At 34.2% G+C, this 26,295-nt stretch overlaps 1 protein-coding gene across 7 annotated transcripts in view; it reads right to left on the reverse strand.

The window, feature by feature from the left end:
- ANKRD28 (ankyrin repeat domain 28) overlaps window positions 1-26,295 on the reverse strand; it is a 193,984-nt gene that overhangs the window by 108,569 nt on the left and 59,120 nt on the right. For 3 of the 7 annotated variants that reach the window (XM_028099160.2, XM_028099159.2, XM_028099162.2), the window contains exons 1-2: window positions 10,660-12,118; window positions 9,430-9,513 (exon numbers count right to left, since the gene is read on the reverse strand). In XM_028099160.2, the coding sequence (XP_027954961.1) occupies window positions 9,430-9,513; window positions 10,660-10,776 (201 nt within the window). In that variant the 5' untranslated portion in view covers window positions 10,777-12,118. Of the gene's footprint in view, window positions 1-9,429; window positions 9,514-10,659; window positions 12,119-26,295 lie in introns of those variants that run through there. The other 4 variants (XM_028099161.2, XM_088026240.1, XM_088026242.1 and 1 more) reach the window with 2 other exon arrangements.

The following is a 26,295-nucleotide window of genomic DNA, read 5'->3' on the forward strand; positions in this document are numbered from 1 at the left end:
AGGGGGGAGATTCCTATGGGCCATCTTAGGAATTTTGCCTACCATTAAGGGCAACCTAAAGAATGAACAGAAACTGAAGATGAGGCAAAGGGAGTTGGAGACAATGAGAGCACAACTGATATCCTGAGTCAGGAAAGAGCATGAAAGAGTAGGGGGGGAAAGTATGTATGACTGGACTTGTCTTCCCAGTCCCCAGCAGAGTAACCGGGACTAATGTGCCAAGGGAATGAACCAACATACCAAGTTATACCAAATTAAGCTAGCAAGTATTTAATAAGGGCTTATATACTTACAGCTATAAGGGAAAAGCTAAGAATTTCTTGTAGTACTAAACCACTAGGCAGAACTGAGGAGTGACAAACCAGGGGAGACAACATGGACAGAAAACTAACTGGACATTGAGAAAACTGGACTCTTATCCTGTATCTCTTTTAAATATAAGTGACCAAATCAATAAATTCCAAGGGCTTTAGTTTTGCCTCATCTTTAACAGAGATGATTTAACTACTTGATTTCTAAGATCCCTTTCTAGTACTAACTATCCTACAAAATGGAAGGCATGGTTCTTGCCCTGAGGCAAATTCTATTTAGCAAGTTTACAATCTATTAATTCATGTTGTAATCTAGACATTGCTTTATCAGCAATAATATTAAAAAGACAAATCCACAAAGAATCTTACTCTAAACACGGAATTTACTCTCTTTTACAAATTTAGCAGTAATCAGACACTCCGATGCTAAGGTTTACTTGCCAAAACTACATATCTTGTATTATTTTTTTAAAGTAGGCTTGATGCCCAACATGGGGCTTGAACTCAGGACTCTGAGATCAAGAGATGCATGCTCTACTGACAGAGCCAGCCAGGCACCCCCAAAATTACCTATCAATACCAGATCCTATTAGAATAAGAGGAGGTAAGGTAATGTCATCTATGATGGGCAATTTAATTATCAAATATAATACTACTGTTTAGAAAACTAATGTATAGAATTTCGATTTCAAAAATACTGCTGGACTAAACCAGAAAACTGCACTTCACAAAATATGTAAGGTGTAAATCTGAAAACATCCAGTGGAATGTCAGTCGTTGTTTCAATCAATAAAATTATTTTTAATGGCTTTTACAGAGCTACGTATATTTTAATAGGCATACTTGCCTGAGTTAAGGAGACAGAGCTGATAGTCTGGGGAGAATACAGGGGCTAGAATTCTCAGGATAGAGTAACAGAGAGAGGCTGGTACAGCTAGAAAAATCCCAAAGATCTGCAGCTTATCCCCTTGGGTACTCAGCTAAGTACAAAACAGCACATGTGTATAAAAACACGTCTGGGGAAAAGCAGCATCCAAAGTAATTAAAGCAATGTTTCTCAACCTTTTTCTCCTTATCACCCTGACCTAGGGGGTTTTTGAGACTTTTTTTTTTCTTCCCTAACTGCCCCCATGAAATTTTAATATTACTGTGTACCTAATCTCTACAGTTTGGCCCTTTGGAGGACTATTAATCATTGTAATAACATGATTGATCTTTCTCTCACACATATACACATACATACTCACAGCAAAAAAATAAATTTTGCTAAGTTGGAGGTGATATCACTCCCAGTGAGAATGCATGGATTTTGAAGGAACAGTGCTTGGGTTTCATACAGGAAAGTGTCCTGTTTACATAAGCTAAGGTGAAAAACTCGAATTTCCTGGAGCACTGGACAGAGTACTCAAGAAAAACTTACCTCAGTAGAGAATACCTAGCATTTTTTAAAAATTAAGTACCATTTATAGAAACAAAATTTATAAAATCTAAATTTGACAAAATATATAAAAGGCCATCCACAGTGAAATTACAAAATTTGCTGAGAGAAATTAAAAATGACCTAAATAGAAGGAGAGCTATCACCTGTTCATGGGTCAGAAGACTCAATATTGTTAAGATGTTAATTTTTGCCAAGCTGACCTACAGATCAACATAATCCAATTTTGCCCCTAGAATTGACAAGCTGATTCTAAAATTTATATAAAACACAAAGGACCTACCCAAAACAATTTTGAAAAAGGAAAAAGTTGGTGATCAAGACTTATTATAAAGCTATAGCATCTCAACAGTATGGTACTGGCATTAACAACAGACTTTTAATAAAGATATAAAGACAATTCAGTGAAAAAATAGTCTTTTCAACAAATATTTTAATAACTGAATATAGCCACATATTAAAAAAGTTAACTTTGGTATATATCGTGCATAATATACAAATATTTTTTAAAGATTTATTTATTTGAGAGAGATAGAGAGCACACACAGGGAGAGGGAAAAGCAGACTCCCTGCTGAGCAGGGAGCCCAAGGTGGGGCTTGATCCCAGGACTCTGGGATCATGACTTGAGCCAAAGGCAGACACTTAACCCAGGCACTCCTGAATAATATACAAATATTAACTCAAAACAGATTATAGATCTAAATGTGAAATTTAAAACTATAAAACCTTTGGAAGCTATAAGAAAACCTATGTGACACTGAGATAGCTATCTTTTTAGATACAACACCAAAACCAAGATCCATAAAAGAATGAATTGACAAATTAGACATCACAGAATTTAAAACTTCTCTTCAAATAAACTCTTAGGAGAATGAAAACACAGCCACAGATTGAGTATTTGTATCCAGAACATATAAAGAACTCTCAAAACTAAAGAGCAAGAAAACGATCCAAATAAAAAAAAACTAGCAAAAACATTTGAAAAGACATTTCACCAACGAGAATATACAGATTGCCAAGAGGTACATGAAAAGATGTTCAATATCATTAGTCATCACAGCAATGCAAATTAAAACTACAATGAGATACACTGTGGGATGGATACAGTGTACCCAATCTATTAGAATTTTTTTTTTTTTTAGATTAGAAAAGACTGATCATACCAAATATTGGTGAGAATGTGGAAAAACAGATTTTCATATCTTGTTGGTGGGAATGTATAATGATACAACCAATTTGGAAACAGTTGGCAATTTCTTAAAAAGTTAAACATATACCTACCATATGGTCTGACCTTACACTAGATATTTACCCAAGAGAAAGCAAAGCCTATGTTCATATAAAGACTTATACAGAAAGGTTCATAGTAGCTTTATTTGTAATAGATGAAAAAGGGAAACAATGCAAATGTCCACCAATAGTTCAGTGGATAAACATAATTGTGTTTATAGATACAATGGACTACTACTGTTAACACATGCCATAGCATGGATAAAATTCAAAATAATTATACTGAGTGAAAAAAAAGCTAGGCAAAACGAAGACATATTATATCATTTCATTTATACAAACCTCTAGAAAATACAAATTAACCTATAGTGACACAAAACAGATCAGAGATTAGGGGCAAATGGAATCTTTTGGGAGTGACAGAAATGTTAGCTACTTTGATTAAGGTGATGGTTTTATAGGTATATGCACATGCCAAAACTTATGAAAATAGTACAATTTAAATATATGCAATTTATTGTATGTCAATTATACCTCACCAAAACAAAACAAAACAAAACAAAAGGCTGAGGTGCTAGCTGCGACCTAACAGACCAATTAGTAACTTCAGCTCCGTCTGAAACTTAGGACAGAATTTATGACATTCTGCTATACGATGTAACTATCATTGTTTATTTATATGTAATAAGTATAAAAAAAAAATCATCAGCTTTACTGCTGAGTATATGAGTAAAGAGACTTCATCTCTATTAAAAGTATCATTGTTTACCCAACACCTACTTATATATAGATGTCCAGGAAAATTACTTCAAAGAACTTAGACTACATTTAGTCTATTTGGAAAGACAATAATTTAATAATTCATAATAAATACAAACATTCTAAAATTTTTGCATGTCCACTGAAGCAGAATTTTTGTTTTCTTGGATCCCACTTTATTTCCAATTAGCAAGATTAAAAATAATCCAAATGCTGTTTTTTAAAAGGGAGACTGGTAAAATAAATTACATTATAAACAATGCAAAACTATATGGCTATCAAGAAAAATGAGGAAGCTCTCATTACTAACAAGGACTATTAATGTACCACATTCCCAATATATACTCCCCAAATAAAATGGGGGTGAAAAATAAAAGATGCAAAATGTGTATATGCTAAATAAAAAATGATACATGACTGAAACATAAAAATAAGCCACCATCAGTTTCTAGCTGCAAAAACAGCTGGTTTCATTTAGATAATACCGTCTCTGTTTCAGAACCACCCAAAAGCCATTTAGTCACAATGACATTTAGTACATACACTCATTTATAGATCTTCGGGGAAAACTGCACATTGGTGAAGAAAATTTAAAAATCTGAAGCCAGAATCTAGAAGCACTGGCAAGAATAGAGGAGAGGTGTCATTTCTAGGCATGGAGAAACTATAGAGGAATTCTCTCCTGGGTGTTAACTGAGTTGGTTCTTCTCTCTTCTTCACTCCCCCCTTTTTACTCCACGTCCCATGGAAGCCAGCTGGAAGTTGGGTGGGTACACCTGACATGGGGCTCAGAGTTATGGGTTCCAATACTAGTTAACTGTGAGTAGCTACAGAAGACCATGTACATGCGTACAGCGTGTACATGTGTATAGTTTTAGGACAGACAGTACACATGACCTCAAGTAACTGAGCAAAGAGGTTTTAAGAGCTTAGGAACATCAACAGCTTGGTATACTGGAAGCCAGCAGAAGTGACATGTGACCATAAGAAAGACTGGTTGAAGATTAGAGCACTTCTTGCTGATTTCCAGAAAAGACTAGAGAACATGGTGAAGGGTGGGGATGTGTGGAATTCAGGCAACCTGTGTAAACTTAGGATTTACTACTTTGTGTTAACTGCCAACAATATTATTACAATAATAATGAAAACTAATGATCTGCTTGTATGATATATGTATGTATGTGTACTTGCCGAGCACTTCATCTGACAAAGTAAAATCAGTATCATTTCAGTGATCCCAGAAAGTATTTTTGGAAAGCTTAAAAGATGTTAATAATTTGGAAGGCTACTTGGGCAAATCAATCCCCAAATATTTCAAATGATAAAGCTAAATTCAGAAGCGAATAAAATATACAAGATAGCATTTCCAAAAATATTAAGTTATATGATAGATATAGGTAAGGTCTACTTATTGACTAGCTCTTAAATCAACTCTTTTGTGTTTAAAAAGGGTCACTCATAATCTAAGCCTTCCTCTGTTTTAAACACTAAAAACAGCACTGGCTAGATTATAATTACCCCTAGAGTTTGATATTTCTTTGAATGACGTTTTTATCTAGCCAAAAAATTAGGCACCAGGGAGGCTTATGTATTCATTCATTTGTAATGCTGACATTTAATAGCACTTGGTATGAAAATTAGGATCACAACTTGCATTACAGTTTAAAAGGTAGGAATCCACAGAACATGGCCATAACTTTTAGGGGGAAAAATCCATTTTTGAACCATTATTGCTTTATGGCACTATGTGACAAAAGAAAATGTATTTCTCTTTCTCCAATTTACTTTATTTCCTCAGTTACTATCAAGTCTGACATGGGTTCAAATTCCTGTTCTTCTATACTTACTGATCCTGGAGATGTTCAACCTTTCTGAGTTTTAGTTTTGTTAACTATTGGTGGAATGGAAATGTTAACCTACCAAGTTTACGAGATTGCAGTATGAACTGAATCACGTAACATAAGAAGGCTTAGGCATATCACTGTCTGTGAAATAAAATTCTATAATTAACACCAATTTTTATCACTCTGGATAGAAGAAAACTTCTATGTGTAGAAAATAGTTTTCTTACAAAGTCAGACCTTTCCTCTGAAATGTGTTATTAATATTTCAGACTAAATCATTTGGGCTCCACAACATGGCCTTAAGTTTTAGTAAATCCTAGGGAAAGTAAGTAATAATAACTATTATTTTGGCTACATTCATTCATTTACTTATGAAGATTTTTATTTATTTGAAAGGGAGAGAGTGAGTGAGAGAGAGAACATGAGCAAGGGGAGAGGGAGAAGCAGACTCCCCTGCTGGAACCTGATGTAGGGCTTGATTATGTAGGGTCCTGGGATTATGACCTGAACTGAAGGCAGTCACTTAACTGACTGAGCCACTCAGGCACCCTTGGCTACATATATTTAGAAATACAAATGAAACCTTCTGGGCAAACGCAGGTCATTCAGAATTTTTAGATCATCTTAAATTTGGAGTTGAAAAAGCACTGAAGTCCATTATTGTAACCCCACACATTTTACAAAAGAAAAGTTAGTCCCAAAGAACTTAAATGGATTTGCTCAAGTAGTATATATAGGTAACAAGGTAAGAAAATATGAGTACTTAGTTCTAATAACTTCTATTCCAATTGTTCTTTACACTACATATACATACCACTCTGCCTTTATACTGTGTTTCACCCTTTTGATTAATAGTGCTTCTTCCAAGTGACTTTTATTTTTCCAAAAGTTTGCTATTTCAACTGCTTCTAGGCAATCAAAAATCTTCTATTAGGTTACCTATCCAAACAATTATTTTCCCTTTATGCCTTCCTATGAAAATGTTGATTTTCTCCATATATGGAATGGCAATATAACCAGTGACGGAAAGCCTCTATTCTTGCCCCAGGGAATAAACCAGGTAATAAACAATGATTGATCTAAGCAAGAAGTTAATCCCATTCTACCTCTGTTGATGGATTGGTTTAGAGTAAGCTAGTAACCAACGGAACCTGAGGGGAGTTTTGAGGGGATTTTGAAAAAGATGCCTTTGCTTGATTACAAAAAGAAACAAAGAAAAAAAGGAAACTTACAGTGAGTGTCCCCTTTCCACTTTCTTTGGTTGTTTCTCATAAGCACATAACGCAGCAGTCATACCTACTATGAGGAGAAAGCTAAAAGTCTCACAGAAAAGCTCATCCAGAGCTCTGACATTACTGTCTTAACCAACCCCCAAATCACCTTGCTCTAGATTAAATTATATAAGCAATAAACCTGTATTTAGTTAGGCAATCAATTACTTGTGGCCCAAAGCTTCCAAATATGAAATTTCAGTATTTTCTAGTGAAACCATCTTACCTAGCTTCTACAATAGAAGACTTCCTTCTCAGACCAAATAATATAAATGAATTTTAAATTAAGAGTTTTATTAAAAATCAATTAGGTGTGTTAGTAAAAAAGGTACTCTTTGGTAGTCCACAGTATTCAAAACTTTAGGACATGACTGAAGAAACTAAAATAATAAGTCTAAAATAATACAATGTTTATTCAGTATAGAAACAAATCTGAATTTATATATCCATTCTAAAAATTTATAAAAATAACTTCAAAAACTGTAAGTTTCAAAAAGATGTTATTCTCAATTACTTAAACTTATTTTTGAAAAACACTGCTGTCACGCTGACATGAAGCTTAAATATATTTTATTACTTATCAAGAGTCATTTTATACGACAAAACATTGTTTTCCTAAACAAATGTATATACATCACCTCTTAAAAGAAAAAATTTACTATCTTGAATTCGAAAAATGGCCACGGATTTAACAAATTGTAAAATTATGACAATACTTTCAACTACTGAGCCACATGAGAAAAGACCAAAAAGTAGCCATAAAAAAAACTTGTCAAAAACCCATGAATCACTGAAGACAACTGAAGAGTCACCCACCCTCAAGAAGGGCCAACTGATTTGAAATACTAACTTAGCTTTTAGTTCTGCCCTAAGTTTCAGAGTAAGGGCACAAGCTAGGAGATGTTAAGAAATGATGGTTAAAAGCAAGTAAAGAAAGGAATCTGTAAGTAGAGGCTAAAAATTGTAAATGTTTGGGGGTCACACACTAGTGACACATACACAATAGTTCCCAAGGATATGACACCAGAATAAACTGATGCTCAAAATGATTAATTTTTTTAATTTAAAATAATTTGATTAATATAGCAAAAACCAGTGTTGACTATAATGAGACTTTGTAATGATGGGGACATTAATCATGGTAAATAGCATTATAGTCAAACTTTCTCACCAAGATAAGATTTGTCAGTACTATTAAGAAAACAAGCAAACAAACCCAAAAGACTAGAGTTAAGCAGAAGAGAAAGCCATTTTCCTCCTTTTCATAAGTCTATACCACTATAATTATTTTCTGTCCTAAGAAAAGCTTCAGGACACCCCAATTAGGTAAAGTAAACAGGCACTCCATTTAAAATAAATATGTACATCCTGAATTAGGTGCATGTATCCAATAAATATCAACTTAAAGGCAATTCACTTAGGAAGGTTTAAAAAAAACATTGTGATAGCATTTTGTTGGATCACTACTAATGTTAGAATGAACCATTTTAGCTAAAGATCAAATTTATTTGGATAATCCAACTTTTAAAAGATAAATACTTTTTATAGCTACTTAATATTACCATAGTAGTACTGTACAAAAAAATGAAGGAAAAGATGAGAGTTTGAGATGAACCTGCAGGTTTTCACAGAATTACCAATCATTTTTGGTCATCTGTTTTGGTGTTGCTATAGCAACTTTATGATTCATGAGCCCCTCACCCCAGTAATTCAGAGGACTGAATTATGTATGAAAAATGTATTGTCAGTGTGTTTCCAGTATCAATAACACACATTAATGAATCTGATCTTACTATAGTAAATTATGTATTTTTAGCCTCAATTTAGTAAATTAAATTAGCCACTAGAGAAACACAGAGGAAATTATCCATATACCCAATCTTTATAAAACTGTGTCTCATGTCAGTCCTGAATGTTAAATCCACTATATCTCTTAGTTTGGAGACACTTCAAATATGTCTTTCTTTACCGAGAGACTCAAACAGATGAGTCTGTGTATAATGCTTACAATGCTTATTTAAAGAAAACAAATTTGATCTCATAATTAAATTAGATATAAACTTAATAGAAATATCTTTTAAAGTTCACAAAAAAGAACCCTCATCTAAAATGCATACAAGTATTTAACAGTGAAGTGTCATGATGTCTACAACTTACTTTCAAAAAGGATTCAGCAAAAGAAAAAGAAAAAGCATATGTGTGTATATATATAATACGTGCAAATATAAGAGGGAAAAGCAAATGTGGCAAATTGCTATCAATGCTGGATCTACGTGGAAGATATATGGGTATTCAGAGTATTTTTTTTTTTCAGCTTTCCTGTGGAAAAATTTCCAAGTAAAAAGATGGGGAAACAAAGGACCCTCACAGGCTCCTAGCTCTCTTGTGTTACAGTCTTTATCCTGAATATATGTCCAGTCCCTTTCTTTTGAGGCAATTACCTCAAGACCCTTCTGCTTTCATTTAAAACAACTGTTATAGAACTGTGTTATGTCTTTTTAAGGAAATCATAACTCCGGGAAAGAGTTTTTATAAGTAGATTTAAAGGCCAGTATCAGTGAATTAATTGTTTTACCTGAAAGTTAACATCTTCTTTCTTAAATATTAGTGCTCGAACTTCATCAGGATCTCCATTAAATATAGCTTGCACCAGTGATGGCTAAAATACAAGAGAGCAATAAAAATATTAATCACACTGCATGGATGATTCTAAAGATATTTCCACATAACTTTTAAACCTAAAATTTTTCTCCCCTTTAGCAACAATAATCAATTTGGTTTTTGACATTAACCAAAAGTTTCAGGAAGTCAAATCATATGAAAGTACAGGATTCCTCCCCGAATAAAAAAGGCCTAATTAAAAAAAAAATCAGTTCAGTATAACCAAAATTAGGTAGATAGTAAATACAAGCAAACTTTATTTTGTGTGAGTAGAAGTGTTTTGTTTATATATGTGTGTGTATATATGGTAAAAACAAAGTCTCTTCCAAATACAAGTGTGACATCTCAACATCTACTTGTGGAACATAACTTGTCGAACAAGCCATTCCTAGGCCACACTGAGGCCCGTGAAGGTAGTAGGCCTTTTTGAAAAGTTCGTTTGGGGCATTAAATAACTTGCATGGGTTAGCATTACACGTTATACAGATAGAAATCCAAGGAAGAAAATCTGTCAATTGATGAAAATCACTACTATCCAAAGACCAAAAAATACCATATACCTGAAAAACACAAAGAGGCAAACATGTGTATCTAAATATAACAATTTCTTAACAACACAGCCTCTCCGATAAGGTATCATATTATACTAGTCAAACAAGAAACCAATTGACAACAACATTGAAAGTAAGGTTAAGGATGAAGTCTGATTCTTTTTCATATAAAAGTGCTATGTGTAAATACATAAAATTCATTACAGAAAAGGCTGTGCCTCGGTATTTCTAGCCGTAGCTTTCCTAAAACATACAGTTCCTCATTCTTGTTACAGCAGTTTTTAAAACCACAAAATGAAAACAGAAACGTGGTTGCCAGAACTACGATTCTCAATTCTTTTAAAAAAAGTCTTTTTAAGAGAGTAAGAGACAGTAAGTAAAGTCTGAAATGTTATCTAAACATCTAAAGTAGTAAAAATCAGAAATGTGTGCATTTTATACCCAAGTAATACTATATCATATGTACATACCTATATTGCTTTATTTGGGTTTTTAATGAAACTAGTGGAAACCAACTTATATTTATTCTTAAAAGATAAAATTTACCCTACTAGTTCAGCAGAAGACAGTAAACATAAACTCTCATATCTTACCAATACACTTCCAGAAGGTGGTGAATGTAGGGATTTATTTTCCTGTGGCAATTTAGAAATGAATGCAGGAGATTCATCTTCTACCTCCTCCAAAACAACAATACACACTCGACTCATTCGCTCTTTTAAAATACTAAATCCCAAGCTATGTGATAAAAGTCACAGTTGGAAGAGCACAAGTAGTTTTTCCTCCTCTTCTGTACAACACTTAGGATCATTCTCTGAACAGCGCAGCTGGTTTTTTAAAGTTAATAAGTACTATCAGAAAAACTGAAGTTTAAAATTATGACTACATAACTTCCTAAAAACAACAAAATTCTATTATCTTCTGTTGGGTTACTCTAATACTTAAAAGAAATTTCACATCAACATGTCAATTACTAAAACGGAGTCCAGCACAAGCTCATTTAAAAATATTTTTCCCCTACTAAAATAGTCATATTGCTCTCTGTCTCACAGAAATTTACTTGCATAAAAAGATCATTGTTTGGGGCAACAACACCACACAATACAAAATGAAATGAGAAACAATTACTGTGACAGAGATGATTACAGCTATACCCACTCTTGCCTGCAAGGTCATACAGTTACCAGTAGCTGACTTGCTTGTAATTAAAAAAAAAAAAAAAAATCTCACTATTTTGTTTCCACTTCTAACTTGTCTTCATTTCTTCAGCTTCTGGTTTAATACAGATATTATCCAGAAAAAAAAATATCTAGAGCTCAGCACAAATTCTTAAAATAAAGCTCAGAGGTTGACAATTCTTTCTGTGTTTGGGAAAGAAAAAAAAAAAACACTCTGCATTAATAGCAAAGCTGCAGTACATTTACATGCGATGAGTCAGACCACAAGAGACAATAGGACTCTTGGTACTAGAATACAGCTTGATTAATCCAGATATCCCATGTAATAGAAGAAACACAGATAGCTTTATTCCCATCAATAGCATAAGCAAGGCAGAGCGTTCATTCTTTCTCCATCAGGCAGTTGTCTGTGGCTGCTCCAGCAAAAGGGCACAGCACCAGGCAGAAATAGTGTTAGCAGAGGATCCTAATGGAACAGGCAGGCTGCGAAGGAATTAGAAGGCATTTGAGCTCAAATTACTGCTTCAGGCTTTTCATTTAAAAAAAAAGAGAAAAAACCCCAGTAGTTTATCATTCCAGTGTTTCCTTTGATCTCCACATGAATACAGCTTCCATTAAATAGTCTTCATTCACAGGAAAAAACAGCAGACTGTGCATCTTCTTTGAGCCAACTACTTTATTCAATCATCTGCTCTGTGCCAGTACAGTTTCCTTCCACTGTAAAAACCGCTACAGTTACCCTTTCAGTAGATTTCAGATGCTTTCCCGTTCCTCAGATGATCTTGCAAAATGCCACTAATACCTCCAGTGGGTAAGTCCTTAAAAAATATCTACGGAACCTCAGGATCGGCCCCACAGAAGCATTCCAACTGAGCAACAGTCTGAATAGCAAAGACTGCAGAACCGCAGGATGAAATGCCTAGTAATGCTCACATGTTACACTTACCAGAGATCTGAGCTACTGCTCGGGATGTAACTTCCTCTAGCAGGAGAAAAAAATAGTGCATTTGGACAGCCTTCACAATTAGAAGGTTCATGCCAGTTCTGTGACTAATCCAGATCAAACTGAAAAATTCTATAACTGAAAAATGAGTGCGCTTTTAACATTTTCCACTAAAAGCCACAAGGAAATCTGGTGTACTGCCTCTGCTGACTAACACTGGTTTTAGCAAGTAAACAATTCCAAACAGCTTAACTGCTTTCGTATGTTACAATATAGCAAATGTTTAACCCTATAATGACAGCTGCAATAAGAATGTCTGCAGTGAGCCCATAAAAGAGATGAAGGAGAAATATTTATGAGAACATAAAAACACAAATCTAAGATTTTATTCTTATTTTTTACCAAGATCATTTTTTAATAAACCAGATATATTTATTTTCAAAAAAGGAAAAAGTTCAAACAAAGAAACTTAAGATTTACTAACAATTTCTAGGTTGTTGAATTTAATCTATCATATATTTAAGGGAAATATATTTAAAGGGAAATATATTTAAAGGGAAAAAATAAAAATGTAAAAATGTAAAAATCCTAACTCAAAACATCTGTGGATCATCTGAATTTCACTGAAGAAATTAAATAATTCTACCTTCCCATCTAGAAATGGAACAAAGCCTTAAAATCTTTTAAACAGCTTCATGAAACTATTGTTTGAAGTCCTTAGCATTAATTTTCTATATGTCAAAAAAGGCACAGGGTAACATAAAGCAAAGATTCTCCTTCCTCTATAAAATTAATTTCCCCAAAGCTACAAATTAAGTGTCAAAGGCAACCAATTTATAATTGGGTTTCCTCTTCTCTATTTACTAAAGAAATCAGATATTTCCCAACAAAAAATTACAAAGAAAATACCATGGTTTCCCTTCAATCTTTGTTCTTTCTCCTAACAACTAGCATTTTTATTCATAAACCTAATAGCTATTTTTGAACATTTATGATGCACTAAGTGTTGTACATTCTCATTTAATACAATAAGCTTATGTTTTCATATAAAAGGAAAAAAACAGACACAAAAATTAAGTATTTTATTCAAAGGCATATAAATTAGTAAAGTTGTACCTAATTCCAAACACACTGCTCTTTTGAATCTTATTCTGCTTCCATTGAGTGTACACACTTGTACATGTACCCCCCACCCTTCCACTCTTTCTCAAGATCTCTCTCAAGATCTTTACCACCTAGACTGTAAGAGTAATCTTAAAAGACTGGTAATCCATAATGGTTGTGAAATGTTTAGGTAACAAAGGAATATACTATTTATTGCCATAATATTCCTAAACAAGTTATTTTTGAATGGGTAATTCAGGGCTACTGTTATCACATGTGTTTAAGCCAATTTACTTACCAAAACATAAAAAAAAACCCCAGCATGATATAGATAATGTAAGAATGCCAGACTTTAAGAACAAAACCACTAAATGTCAATCTATGAAAAAACCTGTAATCTTAACATAATTGTATCAAGATACTAAAATATGCTAACAATTCATAGTTGTATTTTAAAAACACATAAAATGGTTTTAAGCCAAATTAAAGATATGCAAATATTTTGACATACAAAATGATGTTAACTATCTCCACATGGCTAAATCAAAAATCTCATCTTGATATGTGAAACATGTGAAAATGAAACCACTATGATAACAGTATCCTATATTCTATCTTCAGGTTTATTTTTTTCCCCCCACCCCAAACAAAAAGCTCTTTTTATATAGACAACTTTAACTTGTTCCAAAGTATCCAGTGTATAAGTTCACCTACTTAAACAGGATCTCTTGTTTTACGTCAACTTCCATACTTAGGTCTTTCCTGGCCAGAGCACAACAAGCTCCTTGAAGGCAGGGACTATGTTTTTATATACACCGTGTGCACACAATTACTTCCCTTCCACTTTCTTCCACTTAAAAACAATTTCATTGAAAAGAATCCCATTATGTCACAAGACTCTGGAAATTGCGTGGCAAAATTATAAAAAAAGGGACCTGAAAAAAACAACAACAGGGAATTCATATGTATATATGAATACGTATAGCTTAAGGGGTGCCTGGGAGATAAGTCAGTTAAGGTTCTAACTCTTGGTTTCAGCTCAGGTCATGATCTCAGAGTCCTGAGATCAAGCCTCACGACAGCTCACACTCAGCCTGGAGTCCGCTTGAGAGTCTCTCTCCCTCTCCCTCTGCCCCTCCCACTCATGCACGCTCTCTCTCTCTCTAAAATTTAAAAAAAAAGAGTATATATATTATATATACACACACACATACTTTAATCAGAAAACACAACAGGTATTAAGGTACAGTAAAATGAGTTTCGTACCTCTAGTAGGTAATCAACTTAACATGCAGAAGTTGACAGGATATAAAACAATGATATAGGATGACAGCTAAAATTAAGGCCTCAGGAATCAGCCTACCTGGAATTCAAATTCTGATTCCATTACTGATTAGCTGTGTCCTTGGGCCAGGCAAATTCCTTGAGCCCAAATTTCCTTACACTTATAAGAAGAATAATCTCCAGAGATTTTTATCTAGGAGAAATACAGTAATAGCTCCGTGACTGACTGAGAACATAGGCTTTGTAGTCAAACTGCCTGTGTTCTAATCTAACTTCCTACTAACAAACCTAAGTATGACCTTGAGCAAGTTACTTAACCTCTCCGTGTCTCATTTCAACATCTATTAAAGGACATTAACAGAATCTAGTTTGAAATAAAATGAAGACAGTCTTATTATTATGGATATTTAGGGTAATAGAATGATATCCCGTCAGGGCGGTAGTTTCTCCCCCTACTGGAGAGGTGATTCAGACTGGTGTCTGGAAATTGCAATTCAGTTGCTTAAGTACAACTCCCCATACTCCACCCGCCCCCCCCTTTTCAGGCCTCTTAAGACACTGCTAGACGTTTGTCATAACACTCCAGTAACCAAACTAAGCGTTTGGGGAGGAAGCAGTAAATTAAGGCAAGAAGTAGGACTAGGGGTTTTACTATTCTTCCACATTCACTGTATTTTACACTCTAAGGGAAGAGAAAGGTAAAAATTACTGGCCCATGATATCCTATACAATCAAAAACAGATGAAAAAACCAGAGATAAATACTTCACTATTTTTTATTATTTAAGCTAACAGCACCATATGGCACTATTTTACACCTTCTACTAAATAAGACAGGCCCTTAATCTCAAGGAACTCGTATCTTAAAGGAAAAGGAGACAGGTCAAATTTTAAGAAATTAGGAATGTACAAAGTTATTTATGATGAAACATTATTGACAAAGACTGTGCAAACTTAAGTTCAATAATTTTTGTTTTCAGTTGAACAATGGCAAAGGGATGTGGTTTTTTTTCTTGAGGCACTTACTTTTTAGGCCAAATTAGATTAAATTTTTAATAAGCCAACAAATTTAAACTCTGCCAACTTCATAATCCTTCCATTCTTCATGTTAAAATGTATTCTATCAACAGCTTACTCCTACTTCTCACAGAATCATGTAACAGTAAAGCTGGTTTAAACTTTTAATGGTAAGATATTTAATGTCCTGAAAGATTTTTTTTTTTAGGTTCCTAATTTTGTTATGCCAGAATTCCTTTTTCTGACACAAATGATTTTTTCTTTCTGTATAGAGATTCAATCCAAAGCTCATCTTATCTGTGCTCCTCCATATTGATCTGTGACCTCCATATTGATTATCATAGAAAAGGAATTTTAGGGTGTATAAAGTGGCTACTCTGTACCAAGCTAGTCTCTGAGTATTAAAAAATAAAAAGCTTGTGGTGAAGTATGTTAAGGAAGTGGGTTTAAACCACATTTCAGAAACTTTCTCATAGTTCATGAATCCTGAACAATCTTCTTGAGCTAGGCTTTATCTGCCTATTTTAGAAAAAGTCCTATGAACAGATTTAAAAGAAAATGGGGCAGAAGGAGAGGGAAGGAAAAAATTTTTTTTAATAGCTGTTCTTTTTTTTTAATTTTATTTTATTATGTTATGTTAGTCCCTATCAAAATACCATCAACTCTTCTCAAAGAAATGGAACAAATAATTCTAAAATCTGTATGGAACCAAAAAAGACCCCGAACAGCCAGAGGACTGTTGAAAAAGAAAAGCAAAGCTGGTGGCATCACAATTCCAGACTTCAAGCTCTATTACAAAGCTGTCATCATCAAGACAGTATGGTACTAGCACAAAAAACAGACACACAGATCAATGGAACAGAACAGAGAGCCCAGAAATTGGCCCTCAACTCTATGGTCAACTAATCTTTGACAAAGCAGGAAAGAATGTCCAATGGAAAAGACATTCTCTTCAACAAATGGTGTTGGGAAAACTGGAGAGCCACATGTAAATAGCTGTTCTTTATGTTATTGGTCAGATTTCCCTGTTCTTAGTACAGCCACTGAAAAATGACTATTTAAAAATGAAGAATTCAAAATTCTTATAACACATGCAAATTAATTCTCTGTACATAATGTATTTACAAACTAGGCTATTTTTTTAAATGTTACCCACCATACTTCCAAAATGGCTGACAACCACTGTTATCCAATGATCTCAAGTGGTTTGATCCCACTGGTATGTTATAATGTTAATAACAAATTGTTAACCCTTCCATTATTAATATTATCATATACCGCACATTGTAAACATATTAATATTACCTATTATTACTCTGAAGTGTTCTTTACAAAGACCCATCCATAGTCTGCATCTATTCTTCCCATCTTGCATTCAACTAGAACATTTAATTTTTAGGTAAGTTCAGAGCCTCACAGAACAAAGTCTATACTTCTCAGCCTCCCTTGTAGCTGGGAGCCACAAGACAAAGTTCTGACCAGCATTTTAAGTAGAGGTATTATGTGGTTTCCAGAAAACTTCCTATTTCTACAAGGACAAATGGTATATCCACCCTGCTTCCTGGAACATGGATGACTCACCAACATCTTAAACCAAACAAGGACCAGAATCTAGGGTGGTAGAAGAGTAGGCTACAGGGGATCTGGGTCCCTTGAGGGCTCTGTGGGAGAGAACTTCCATAAAAGCCCTAGACTGCCCATCTCCCAAACTCTTGTGTTACAAAGAAACAGAAATTCTACCTTGTTTAAGACAATGGGATTGAGTCTCTTTTACTCTGACCTAAAGCTAACACTAAATGATAACCTTACTCTTCCTTCAGTCATCAATCAGTGATCCACATTTTAGTACAGTATAGTTAAATTTTCTTTTTTTTTTATTTTATTTATTTATTTGAGAGAGAGAGAATGAGAGACAGAGAGCACAAGAGGGAAAAGGGTCAGAGGGAGAAGCAGACTCCCTGCCGAGCAGGGAGCCTGATGTGGGACTCGATCCAGGGACTCCAGGATCATGACCTGAGCCGAAGGCAGTCGTTTAACCAACTGAGCCACCCAGGCGCCCTATAGTTAAATTTTCAATAAATAAAATGAATTATAAACATTAATTGCAACAAACTACATAGAAACAATGAGCAGAAAAAGGCTCAAAGAATGAATCTGCTATATTACACTGGGTAAGCAAAGAAAAATCAGTGGAGGGAGAAGGAAACAAATATTTATCACAAACAGTCTCACTGTGGGGTGCCTGGGTGGCTCAGTTGTTAGGCATCTGACTCTTGCTTTCAGCTCGGGTCATGACCTCAGAGTCATGGGATCGGGACCTGCATCGGGCTCTGTGCTCAGCATCGAGTCTGCTTGAGATTCTCTCTCCTTCTGGCCCTACTCCTGCTCTCTCTCTCTCTCTCTCTCTCAATAAATAAATAAAATCTTAAAAAAAATATTCTCACTGAATCCTCATCACTTCTTGTGGGTACTACTACCCAAGTTATATATGGGAAGTGGAGGCTCAGTAACATCCAGTCAATGACTCATCCGTTCATCTATATTTATTCATCATCTACTATGTGCCAGGCTTTCTGTTATGCTAAGGAAACAAAATTATGAATAAACAGTCATTCCTCACTCTAACGGAGCTTACACACAAATAAATATTATATAATTGCAAACTGCGATAAACTGTAGAAGGAAAAAATTTCTTGGAGGGGAAAAAACTAGAGGAAGGTCCATGTGGCTGCAGCAAACAACCATCAGGAACAGTAATAGATGTAGTTGGGAGAAATAGGTAAACTCAAGACTATATAGGGCTTTGTAAGCCAATATAAAGTTTGTATTTTCTAAGTGATTGAAAAGTCATTAGAAATTTTTAAGCAAGACAATCATCATGATTTGCTTTACAAAGATTATGTGGCTTCAGTGTAGAGAACAAATTTGAGAAGAATGGAAGCCAAAGGACTAATCAGGAGACTGTTGCAATAATCCAAAAAGTAGGTAATTTGAACTAAGATGTTGAGGATGTAAATGCAGAAACTGAGATATATTTTAGGAACAGGATTTACAAGACATACTAGTAGATAGGCTGTAGGGGTGAGGGAGAAAATGGTAATTACAAACAACACCCAGGTTTTTTACATAAGCAACAAGTGCTTACAGGAGCTTAAGCAATCTAGGCCTTCTTCAGTTTCCTAATTTAATCAGTAATATGACTTGTTGCATCATATCCAAGGACCCTTCAGGCTCTACATCAGTTCCAAATCTTAGTCCAAAATCTGTATCCTACATCTACTCTCATGATTTGAAAATGAAATGTTAACAATCCCGAACTTGTCTAATTCTGAGTATAAAAAAGTTTCTAAAGGATGTTGAGATTTGTTCCATCCCACTCAAAATTCAGTACACTGAAATAATCTAAAAACCTTTTGGCAAGAATACCTCATTTGTAAAACATTCAAAATTATAACAGCAACTGATTCAACAAATATTTCATATTAATATTTCTACTCTACTATACACACACCAAGAAATTATGAAATGTCATATATCATCTCCACCTTCAAAGACCTTATACATCCTAATGATTTTTTGGACATTACACCAAAAACACAGGCAACAAAGGCAAACATGTGGGACTATATCAAACTAAAAAGCTTCTGCACAGCAAAGGAAAGTATCAACAAAATGAAAAGTCAACCTATGGAATGGGAGAAAATATCTGTAATCCATATATATCCAATAACAGATTAATATCCAAAATATATAAGGAACTCACATAACTCAACAGCAAAAAAACAAAAACAAAAAAACACCCAAATAAATAACCTGATTTTTAAAAATAGACAAAGGACCTAAATAAATATTTTTCTAGAAAAGACATACAATTGTCCACAGGTACATGAAAAGGTGCTCTACTCACTAAACATTAGGGAAAATGCAAAGCAAAATCACAGTGAGTTTTCACCTCACACCTAATAGGACTAGTATCAAAAAGAAGAGAGATAACATGTTGGCGAAGATGTGGAGAAAAGAGAATGCTTGTACACTCTTGGTTGAATGTAAATTGGTACAGCCACCATGGAAAACAGTATGAAGGTTCCTCAAAAAGTTAAATATAAAACTACCAAAGGATCCTGCAATCTCACTTCTGGGTATATATCCAAAGAAAATCAAATCAGTATCTCGAAGAGCTGTCTGTCTGCACTTCCAAGTTCATTGCAACATTAACAAAGACAAGAAATAGAAACAACCTGTTTGTCAAGGGATGAATGGATAAAAAAAAATATGCTATATGTATATACAATGGAGTATTATTCAGCCATAAAAATGAAGGATCCTGCCATTTCCAACAACATGGATGAAACTGGAGGACATTTACATTAATAAAATAAGCATAAATAAGCCAGACACAAAAAGACAAATACTGTATTATTCCACTTATACGTGGAATCTAAAAAGTTGAATGCATAGAAGCAGAGTAGAATGGGGGTTGCCAGGGGCATGGGGGTATGGGGGTAAGGTAAGGGAAATGGGAAGACCTTGGTCAGAGGGTACAAACTTTCAGTTTTAAGAATAGTAACTTTTGGGGATCTATACACACAGCATGATGGCTATAGTTAACAATACTGAACTATATACTTGAAATCTGCTGAGACTAGATATTATGTTCTTACCATAAAAGGAAAAAAAGGTAACTATGAGAGGTGACAGATGTGTTAATTAACACACGTTTAGCTTGATAGCAGTAATCATTTCACAATGGATATGTACTTCAAATCATCACATTGTACACCATTTTAAATAATACAATTTTTACTTGTCAATTACACCTCAGTAGAGCAGGGGGGAAAAAAGACCTTATGTAGCCTAAACGAGGTACACAAGAAAAACTATCCAGTACAAGGTAAGAACACAAAGGATAGTAAAAGGCAGTATATACAGAAGACCTAAGTAAGACGTACAAGACAAACCTGCTACCAATTAAGTCATTGGTAAGAGTACAGCATATGAATTTATTAATTGTAATTGGTATATAAAGATATCTTCTAATTGTCCATTCTCTTAAAAAATGATGGCTTTTATAAAGCTATCCATAATCTTCACTGTTGCTATTCTTTCCTCTGATTAATTGAAAGAGTGCTTTCTCACACCAATGGCCAACTAGTTAGAACACCTAATATCAAAACTTCCTCTTGATGATCACATTTCTCAGAAAATGGTTGAAACCATTTTATTTATTTATTAGGTTTATTTAACATTAAAACTATTTATAATGACAGAATAGTTTAGTTAAAGTGCAGACAAGTGCCATACAATAGAAATGAAAAACAAGCCACATAACTTAAAATTTTCTAGTAAACACACTTTAAAATGGTGAAACAAACAGGTAAAATTATACAACATTTTATGTAATCAAATATATCCCAAATATTATTTCACCTTGTAGTGAATATAGTTAATGGATATTTTACATTCTTTTATTGTCTTCAAATTTTGTTTGTATTTTATACTTAAAGCATATCTCAATGTGAACATTAAATTTTCGTTAGAAATAATGGATTTGTATTTGGACCTCGAGAAATTTACAGTTGAGGATGTAAATACATGTGCTCGAATTGTGGCAAACATATTTTGAAGTTCCAATAACTAAATCAAGTATTTTTAGAATTTAGATAAAACTAAATCAAGAATTCAGTTCCTCAGTTACATTAGCTAGCCATATATATCTGGCTAGTGACGATCATTACACAACACTGGTTTATATCTATAAAGCCTATCTTTTTAAAAGTTTAACTGTTCTAGAAAGAAACTACTGTCTTAAGGAAAAGAACGTAGCTTAGATTTTTATGATGGTTCAGAGTCAGTAATATGAATATACATTGCTAGACTGTTCCACAGTAAAATAGACACAACAGGAGCTAGCGGCCTTAGTTGACTTTTCCTAAATATTTGTCATAATTTTAATAGCGGCTCACTAGCTGTCTTTCTCTTACCTTTTGTTTCTTCCCTGAAAACACATACACATCTAATTTAATCACAATATTAACCCTGGTTTGAGGGCAACATTATTTTCCTATGAAATAAAAGGACATCAACTTTATAGGTGCCATTTCCTTCAGTATTCAGAGGCCTCTTCACATATATTAAGGTTCCATATAGAATTCCTAAGTTGAAGTTAACAAAAGTTGACTAGCTGTCAGCACATTACTTCATTTCTCTTGGCACCTTCATTTTACTGTTGAAGCAAGTGAAAGTGACTGACTGATTTTTACAGCTGTTTTCAGTTCTGGCATTTTATGACTTTATGTCTCTTTTCTGAGAAAAATAGGTTGACCATGAAAAGAAGGTACCGAAAGTAGTGGTAGCGACCATAGATTAGATTTCTTCAATAAATGTGACCCTGAGAAAACAATAAACTAGGCAATATTTAACCCAAAAAGGTTACAGAAGAAAAGGCAAGATCTGATCAAGATAAACATGTTGAAGGCTAAAGAACTGGATTTTCAAAAAAGAACTAATCGAAAGACACAGAATGACTGGATTAAAAAAAAATACCAAGATCCAACTATATGCTGTCTACAAGAGACGTGCTTTAAGATTTTATCTATTGGTCAGTAAGAGAGCACAAGCAGGGGGAGCAGAGGCAGAGGGAGAAGCAGTCTCCCTGCTGAGCAAGGAGACCAATGCTGGACTTGATCCCAGGACCCTGGGATCATGACCTGAGCTGAAGGCAGACGCTTAACCAACTGAGCCACCCACGTGTCCCAATATGAGACTCACTTTAGACTGAAGGGCACATGTAGGCTGGAAGTGAAGGGATGGAAAAGATATTCCATGCAAACGTTAACAAAAAAAGAGCAGGGCGGCTAAACTTATGTCAGACAAAATAGACCTTAAGTCAAAAATTTTCATGTGAGGCAAAGGACATTATATAAGGACAAAACTAGGGAGATGTAACAATTATAAATATACACACACCCAACATCAGAGCATCTAAATATATGAAGCAAACATTGACAAACTGAAAGGAGAACTTGACAATATATTAATAATAGTAGCAGACTTCAATATCCCACTTTAAGTAATAGACAGAACATCCAAACAGGTAATCAACAAGGAAACAGTGGGCTTGAACACTATAGACCAAAAAGACCTAACAGAAACATACAGAACGTTCCACCCAACAGTAGCAGAATATACACTGTCCTCAAGCACACCTAGAATATTCTCCAGGAGAGATGACATCTTAGGTCACAAAACAAATTTTAACAAATTTAAGAGTGAAATCATACCAAATATCTTTTCTTACCAAAACAGAATGAAACTAGTAATCCACAGCAAAAGGAATATTGGAAAAGTAATAAATATATGGAAATTAAACAACACAATCTTGAACAACCAATGGATCAAAGAAGGAATCAAAAGGGAAATTAGAAATATCTCAGTATCTTGAGACAAAAATGAAAAGACAAAAGACCAAAACTTATGGGATATAGCAAAAGCAGTACTAAGAGGGAAGTTTACTGTGATAAAAATCTATATTAAAAAAGAAAGCTCTCAAATAACCTAACTTTACACCTCAAGGAGTCAGAAAAAGAACAAGCTAAGCCCGAAGTTAGCATAAGGAAGAAAATAACATAGATTAAAGCAGAACTAAAGAAAATAGAATAGAAAAAAAAAAAATCAACAAAACTGAGTCAGTTGTTTGAAAATATTAAACTGACAAAACTTTAGCTATACTAATAAAAACAGAGAACTCAAGTGAAATATAAAATGAAAAAGGAGACATTATAACTGATGTCATGGGAAGGGGGGGAGTTGTGAGAAGGGGGAAGGAGGGAAGATAAGAGACTATTGTGAACAATTATAATGCCAAGCAACTGAGCAACCTAGAATAAATGGATAAATTCCTAGAAACATACAACCTACCAAAGACTAAATCATGAAGAGAAAAAGAATGAATCAGTATCAAAAATCTCCAACAAAGAAAAGCCCAGGACCAAATAGCTTTACTGGTAAATTCTACCAAACATTTAAAAAAATTAATGCCAATCCTTCTCAAACTCTTCCAAAAAAGATGGAAGAGGAAGGAACACTTCTAAACTAATTTTATGGGCCAGCATTACCCTGATACCAAAACCAAAGACACTACAAAAAAAAAAAAAAAAAATTACAGGTGAACATAGAATTCCTGATGAACACAAATACAAAAATTGTCAACAGAATACTAGCAAACCAAATTCAACAGAACATTAAAAGCATCATATGCGGGGTGCCTGGGTGGCTCAGTCAGTTAAGCATCTGCCTTCAACATCCCAGGGTCCTGGGATGGAGGCCCACAGCAGGCTCCCTGCTCAGCAGGGAGCATGCTTCTCCCTCTGCCCCTCCTCTTGCTCCTGCTCTCTCTCTCAAATAATAAAATTTTAAAAAATAAATAAGTGAAAGGATCATACACCATAGCAAAATGGGACTTATGCCTGACATGCAACCACGGTTCATTACACAAAAATCAATTAACATAACACGTGACATTAACAAAATAAAGGGTAAAACACACACGCACAACATGATCATCTCAATAGATACAGAAAAAAACATTTGAAAAAATTCAACACCCTTTCATGATAAAAACTTGCAACAAACTAGCAACAGAAGGAAATTATACAGGCCATATATGAAAAGCCCACACATTCAGTGATGGAAAACTGAAAGCTTTTCCTCTAAGATCAGGAATATGGCCAAGATGTTCATTCTCACTACTTCCATTTAATAAAGTATTAGATTTCCTAGACAGATTAGGCAAGGAAAAGAAATAAATGACATACAAATCAGAAAGAAAGTAAAAAATGTGAAAACATGATCTTATGTACAAAACCCTTAAGACTCCACAAAAAAAATCTTAGAATTAATTAATTCAGTAAAGGTGCAGATACAAAAATCAACCAAATCACTTGCATTTCTATACACTAAGAATAAATATGTGAAAAGGAAATTTAAGAAATAACCTCATTTACAATAGCATCATAAACAATAAAATACTTAGTAATAAACTTAACTAAGGAGGTAAAAGACTTGTACATTAAAAAATTACAAAACATAGAGGAAAGAAATTAAAATGACGTAAATAAATGGAAATATATCCTGTGTTCATGAATTAGAAGACTTAGTATCGCCAAAAAGGGGTAACTGCGTGATGGGCGTTAAGGAGAGCATATGATATAATAAGCACTGGGTGTTATATAAGACTGATAAATCACTGAACTCTACCTCTGAAACTAATAATACATTATGTGTTAATTAATTGAATTTAAATAAAAAAATTTTAAAAATCTAATGCTGAAAAAAATCTAAAAAAAAAGATTAAAAAAGTAAAAAAAAAAAAAAAGAGTTGAGGAAGGAAGATATCACAGATGCAGAAAAAAGGGAGTTCTAGTATGGAGGTGGAAAGTTACCTTGACTTATGAAGAGAAGATCTCTGTCTTCTGAAACAGGAAGGAAGGGTTGATGTGGGTAAGTAGAAGAGAAAGTATAACGTTGAAAAGGAGTAAGTGTGAGTGTGTAGCAGTTGAAGGTAATGGGTCATGGGGTCTAGGCTGGATAATAACAAAAATACAGAAGTGAAGGTAGTACAAGAAACAAATTGTGGGATGTGGTTATTGGAGTATGTGGTTAGAGCCAAGTGGAGAGGATTACTGGTATGGAAGCTGTGACACTGTGAAGTATGATATATAAAATGTCATCTACAAAGAAATGAAATCATGTAGATGACTGATACAACTCTGATCCAGATGTAGAACTGGGGAGTGAGATTCGACAGACAATAGCAACAAACAAGAAGAGACACCTAGCCAAATGGCGTGTGCCTCAAAAGAAGGAAGATTTTTTATAGTTATTAGACTGGTAACATTTCAATAGCTATAGTGGATGACTAGAAAAATGCTGACTCTACTCCTCTCCTTCCTACACACACACACATGCGCGCGTGCACACACACACACACACACACACAGGCATTCCCAAGATATACTGCCTATGAACAAAGGAACGATACATGTGACCTCTGGAGAAGCATGTACTTATGAAAACACAGAATTTCAGTTAAGGGATGGAATGGGCTTCCTGGAAGGAGTACAGATTCAAGAGTTATATATGATAACTTAAGGTCTAAATCAACATTTAAATGACTGTTTTTAGAGTCTTAAAAGAAATAATTATTTCCTTCAAAAAGTATGCAAGCAAAAAAATTTAACAAGCCAAATGTAACAATATAGGTAGTTTTCCAAAATACACCCAATATGCCAAAACTAAGGGAAAAAGGCGAGGAAAACATTCTGTTGTCAAGTACGTAGTACTACATTTAAGCAATATTTTAAAAAGTTGGATTATTTTCTTCATAATTTTGATTACCTTGAGTAGTCTGAAATTGAGCAAAAGTATTCATCATTTAGACTGAACTGAAGGCCAGACTGAAGTAGTTATTTAAGCCGTATTACTTTTAAATATCCTATGTGTTCTGTCTCTTATTAGTATAATTTTTGTTGGGATTTATGTTAATTAGCAGAATCTCTGGCATATGACTTACATCCTGCCAGGCCCAGGATAAATACATTCTCTGAAATATAATTTAACATTATTATTTATGTACTCAATTATCTCTTAGCAACTGCATCAAAGACAACTTAGGTCCAGTATTACAAATTAGAATGTAAAATTTTT

This window comes from Eumetopias jubatus, unplaced genomic scaffold (assembly GCF_037043125.1).
Source record: "Eumetopias jubatus isolate StellerSeaLion01/CBP00866 unplaced genomic scaffold, mEumJub1_p1.0 scaffold_1, whole genome shotgun sequence".
Lineage (NCBI taxonomy): Eukaryota > Metazoa > Chordata > Mammalia > Carnivora > Otariidae > Eumetopias > Eumetopias jubatus.